This window comes from Austrofundulus limnaeus, unplaced genomic scaffold (genome assembly GCF_001266775.1).
Source record: "Austrofundulus limnaeus strain Quisiro unplaced genomic scaffold, Austrofundulus_limnaeus-1.0 Scaffold237, whole genome shotgun sequence".
Taxonomy (NCBI): Eukaryota; Metazoa; Chordata; class Actinopteri; order Cyprinodontiformes; family Rivulidae; genus Austrofundulus; species Austrofundulus limnaeus.
In genome coordinates this window covers 320,522-326,200 of record NW_013952639.1, presented here as the reverse complement: position 1 = coordinate 326,200, position 5,679 = coordinate 320,522, and the positions used below count along the sequence as shown (strand labels likewise).

At 40.5% G+C, this 5,679-nt stretch overlaps 2 protein-coding genes across 2 annotated transcripts in view; both read left to right on the top strand.

Annotated features, from left to right (window-relative positions):
* LOC106525674 (synaptotagmin-14) overlaps window positions 1-4,435 on the top strand; it is a gene marked incomplete at its 3' end in the record, with an annotated part of 9,271 nt that extends 4,836 nt beyond the window's left edge. The window contains 2 exon segments of the mRNA XM_014019979.1: window positions 427-474; window positions 4,282-4,435. Of these exon segments, the coding sequence (XP_013875433.1) occupies window positions 427-474; window positions 4,282-4,435 (202 nt within the window).
* Window positions 4,347-5,679, top strand: part of LOC106525672 (synaptotagmin-14) — a 12,111-nt gene continuing 10,778 nt past the window's right edge. Inside the window, exon 1 of the mRNA XM_014019978.1 lies at window positions 4,347-4,428. The gene's annotated coding sequence lies outside the window, so the exon portion shown is untranslated. The remainder of the gene's footprint in view (window positions 4,429-5,679) is intronic.

The following is a 5,679-nucleotide window of genomic DNA, read 5'->3' as shown; positions in this document are numbered from 1 at the left end:
AAGCCAACACAACCCTACAACATCCAGAGCCTTGAGGAACTCTGGGCGGATCTCATCCACCCCCGGGGCCCTGCCACCGAGGAGCTTTTTTGACCACCTCAGCGACCTCGTCCCCAGAGATTGGAGAGCCCAACCCAAAGTCCCCAGGCTCCCCAGGACAGTTAAACCCCCACATTTATGACTGAATCTAATTTGGACCAGTTTGAGTCCAAATAACCTGCGGTCTCAGTTTTAGGACTAAAGTCTCATGGGTCATTTAGACCCAGGGGCAGCAGGAGGATTAAACAGTTGCTTCTAGTTTTATGTTTGCCAAAAAAAATCACGCCTGCCACATTATTTATCCTAAAAGCAGAGCAAACGTTTTTATGATTTATAGATTAATCTTTTTATTAATCTGATTCTCAACTCCGTGTTTCTGTCTTCCAGGCGGGGGGAGAAACTGCGGTGCTCACGAGCTCATCTGCGTCAGACGAGGTAAACCCAAGCTGCACGACACTCCTGAAATTTAAAGATATTAGTGTAATAAGTTGTTTTAATACAGTCGGAATACAACGTTTTGTGTGTAAATTATGCACAGCGTATCAAGTTTTAGTTCACCTCAGCAAAGGAAGGCAGCTGTGTGTGCATAATTTATTCAGCATGTAGGTTTCGGTTGGTTTCAGAGGTCTGTGTAAGCAACACTTTCATACTGCCCACTCCTTTTTAAACAAGCACAAGCTTTAAAGCACGCCGCGTCCTGATCTCACAGTTTAAAACTGTGAACAGTTTTTAGTCTGTCCGTGTCTTACGTGTGCAGAAACTCAGGGTGATCGCTTTCCCCCGTTTTTATTTGACACGAACGTTTCGCGGAGGCCAGCCCTCATCTCTCCGAGGGCATCGTTCATTTTCACCTTGAGCGGCTGTTTTCCACGTTTGTTAGGCAGCTCAGGAAAAAAAAAAACTGATCGAATCCTGAGGCTCAGCTCAGAGTTCATCCTCAGTTCACAAGCTGTAAAAAAAAATAGATTGATTCTGATTTTTTTTTGTTTACTCAAAGCAAACAGGTGAAAAGAAGCAGGTTTTTCGAAATATCCTGCCTGGAGAAACATCATCCTCCTGTAAATGTTGCGTATCATAAAAGCAGCTCTTTCAGGTGTTCGCGGACGATGTCGTCAGGTTACCTCGGGTGTTTTAAATTATTCAGGCCATGTTAACGTTTAGAGAGCGAAACAACGGATAAAGTTTCGTCACATCTCGGCGGCGTGGAGCCAGAAAACCCAGTGGATGCAGAGGTTATTCTGGCTCCATCAGCAGCGAGAGTTGAACCAGAAGCATCGAAAGTTCTGGACCAAACTAAACCTGAGGGGTTTTATGTGTTTTTGAGGACTTCAGAGCTGCACCGTTTCATCGTTGGTCATCTAGAGCTGGTTTCTAATAAAGTGATGCTCGTTTAGAGAAAGGTAAGGCTCTGCTCTCTTCCCTTCCTTGTAAAGGAAGCGTTGATCATTCTGGCAGGGCTGGCTGTCAAAGCTGCAGTGGTGTTTTTCCTGTTTCCATGGTGTCTGTCCATAAGTTCGGTTTGAGAAACCGTGCCTCTCTTTTTCTGTTTCGTTCGTGCACTCAGGCAGAAACCGGTTTTCTCTCTGAACCAGTGCGATCGGTGAGGTCACTCGCGATTACGTAATCATAACATTTTTTTTGTTTGCATCTCTAAACTCTGTGATCACGTGGCCACGTTGAACAATCCTTTGAATATTTCGGCCTGTTCTGGTTTGCACGGTTTGCAAAACTGCATTCTTGGCTGCGCACATTATTTTGTTGCCTGTCCCTTCCTGCATTAAAGCGTACCCACCTTCAATGTTGTGGTATTCAAGGCCAGTCGAAACCAGTCAAAACCACAACTATGACAATGCCACTAAACTGTCAGAATATTGTCCAATTTATTTGTTAACATCGTTGCTAATCCAAGCATGGCTCATTATTTATGTATTTTTGGCACCGCTGCCACCCATCCCCCTTTCACTTTTCGAAGAAAACGAGCTGTGGTTGTCTGGGAGCGGGACAAGATGTCTGCAGGATCATCAGTAATACAATTCGGCTACATAAATCATAAAGAATGTATTTGTAAAACAAGAATGGAGCAACTTCGCTTAAAATTAAATTTGCTTTCAGAGATGACAACGTCAAACTTTGTTTTTTTTAGAAAGAAGCAAAAAGAAAGGTAAGTTTTGTGTAAATGATGTTAGCAAAGCTAGCAATCTGCCTCTGTATCGAAATTCTTTTCACACAAAGTGTTTTAGTTAATATCAACTATACATATTAAAGTGCCTGTGACTTCAAATTTTTGTTATTAATTTGAATTCATTTATGGAAAGATAACACTGACAACATAATGCAAAACAAATTTCATGCTGCTGAGATGAACAGTTGAGATATTTGCATATAAGGCAACAGGAAGTGATGTCAAAGGGGAATGTCTGGATGTGAGCAGAGCATTGATAAAATGTCTGACAACACAGACTGTAGAGAAGAATCTGATGTTTCTTTAGGTCATTTTGAGTCTCTATCAGAGACATAAAGAAGAGTCAAAGTTCAAACAATGTTTCAATAAACAAAGATCAGAAAGATCAGGGTTTTATTCTTAAAGAGTTCCCCTTTGATGTCACTTCCTGTTTCATTTTGGTTAAGCTAAATCCAAAAGAAAATATGCTGGTTATGTGATGAAATGGGTAAAATCGTGTGTATTATGCCAAGTTTCTTAAATATAATAATGATTTCTTTGACTGTATTTGAAGGTTTGCATGTCACAGGCTCTTTAAGTTAGCTAGCTGTGTATGGTATACTGTATGTTTTAGGGCACTATTGTGATTCGTTTCTCATCCAAGTAATCTCCACTTTGGCACGCTTCTCCTCCTGCATACTTTGTCCTAGAGCTGCCATTGTAATTTATATCTGTAAAGCTCCTGTGCCAAACGATGGCTATGACCTTTGGTGCCTGTACAACTTATAGTTTTGGAAATATTAATGTTTAATAATTTATAATTGGAGTCAATGGAGCCTTGTATTGGTCCAATACTGCCCCTGCTGTATCTACTCAGTACTGCACCATAGTTTAATAATATTTAATCTCAATAGTTCAGTGTTTACAATACTAATATGACAGTATTTTTGATGTTTTACTAAAATATTGTCCTAATATTGCTTTATTGTAATATTTTTCAATTTAGTGACAACCATTACATTGGCAATGTGGCCACTTTCTGCACACATACAAACCAAACCCTGGCCTCATTCTCTATCACAGCTCTAATGGTCTCATGGTTAGTGCCATGGGCTTTCATGTAGGAGATCTGGGTTCGAAACCCAGCAACAATAACTTTAACAGAAAATCTCTACAAACTTCATATTGTCACACAATTACCCTCATTACAAACACCTGCTGACTTGACCAGCACAAGCTGGTATAGAAAACACATTTGAACTTGGTCACAGTTCATTCTGCAAGTCCACTGCTGCAGACAAAGACATGCTACAAGGCAATGCACACTTGTTTTTACATCGTAAAAACCCATGTCTAGTTTCATTTATTTTTTTTGGTTTTGGTCTTGACTCAATCTCTCTCTCTCTGTCTGTCAGTCTTGGTCTCGACTTGGTCCAGCCCCTAAAAGTCTAGGTCTTTACTTGGTCTTGAGACTACAACACTACCCACCTTGGCGGTGAACCCCTGACCTGACAGTATAGATCTGACGTATTCTTTGATATGCTGTTATCAAAAATCTAAATGTCACAACATTTATCACAAACTTTACCTTGAGTGTCCCTTTTTTTTTTAATCAAGCTGCCCTTTTCATTGAGTCGTATGATCTTTAAAAATGTAAAACAAGCTTCACGTCTTCTTCAGCTAATACGGCGTGGTACGTCTGGGTTTTGGTTTCTTAAACGCAAGTCCAATGTGGTTCTTGGGCTCTCACCAGGACTACTTTTCTGTCTGATACTTTTCCTTTGAGGCTCTAGTAAAAATAGCAGCAGGCTGCACGGTTACATGAAGTGCGGTTGGCCTACATACGCTGCTGTAGCTCAGCTCTCGTTTGCCTTTGAAGTAGGAAGAACTGTGGCTGTTTAAAAAAGCAATTGTTTCTGTCACTGGGAGATTTGGAGTTTTAAATGTGTGAGACGTTGGTTTTATTTTTTGTACGCGAGCAATAATATGAATATTTGATCTGAAAACTGAATCTCTGTTCCTCTAACTTTTCTTTCCTCCCCTTTCACACCTGTTCCCTCCCTTTTGTGTCCTCTCTCCAGTCTCTCCTGAACTCTTAGGTGTTCTGTCCTCCATTGCAGCCCTCATGGCGTTGATGGCTCTGGTTTTTCTTTACCTCAGCAACAAACTGTCTGCGCAGAGTCCCGACAGTCTGCCGCATCTCACCGGCTTTACGGACAACCAGCGAGGTACTGGGCACACGTAGACTCTCCACACTGCATTTAGCGCAATTTGAGTGGAATCTGATAAATAAGAACCGTTCTTAAAGACTGTGTAAAGTAAAATGTAACTTTTTCTTTTTAAACATTATAAATGTCATAAATAGGTTGTAGTAAATGAGTACAAATTCTCTCAACTGTAGATATTTGAATTGTGGAGATATGATTCAATTTGTGTAACAAGGTATCTATGTTTCGGGATTTTTTGGGCGTGTCTTAAAGGGCAGCCTTGTGATGTCACGCAGCTGCCTTCGGTATAACCCCGCCCCCTGTTGCTCAAATGGAAAAGAAAAACATTATTTCCTTGGTTACAGGAATGTTCTGGGTCGTGGGCGTGGTTTAAGCTCCTCCAGAGGACACGCCCCCAGCATTCCAGACCACAGCTAACTGATGTTTTTTCATTACTTTTAACARATAATTTTACAAGGTTAACAGTATTTTTAATTGGTTCAAACTTGGCTGGGTGATTTTTAACATATTTGTGTGTGTGACAACCTCACAACACACATTTATTTTTACTTTATACGCTCTTTAAATTGGAAACATCCTGCAAAATCCACTATTTTAGATGTTAACTGCATTTTGTTGTGGACCAGAAAAGTTGAATTTAGCCTCACTTGGTGCTACGTGGATATTTTTATATTCTGTTTGGGTCAGATTTTTCAACCTGTTCAACCCAACAGTGGAAGGTGGCGTGAAGCTAACGCTAACACTAGCCCTACAAATTTGTTCAATCACCAGAAACACCAACTTAAACCAGAGTACGAGGAAAAAGAAAACACCATATTACGCTAAATATCAGCTAAATGCCACAGTTAATTGTGATAATAGTATCAGTATTGCTAAACCCTTATGTAGCAAATGAAAAAAGAAAAAAAAAATCAAAATCTTCTCTGCCTTTACCAAACAGCTTATTTTGCTAATGATGCTTGTTTTGAGCTTCTGGTACCCCTAGGTGCCTGCTGCCAAGAAGCACTGGGCTTCATGCAAGAACATGTTCATATTCTTATCCTAAATTTCTCTTACTTTTGTTCGTACGAAGGGTTCGTACGAACATGTCACGTCAGATTCAACAAATTCTTCTATCTTCAGGAAAAGTGTGTAAATGAGCTGCGTAAACTGATGCACGTTCACGAAGAGAGGAGATTAGCATAATTACCACCCTAAAAACACCATATAAGGCTATGTTTCCTGCACCACATACCAGGAAGTGTCCATTCA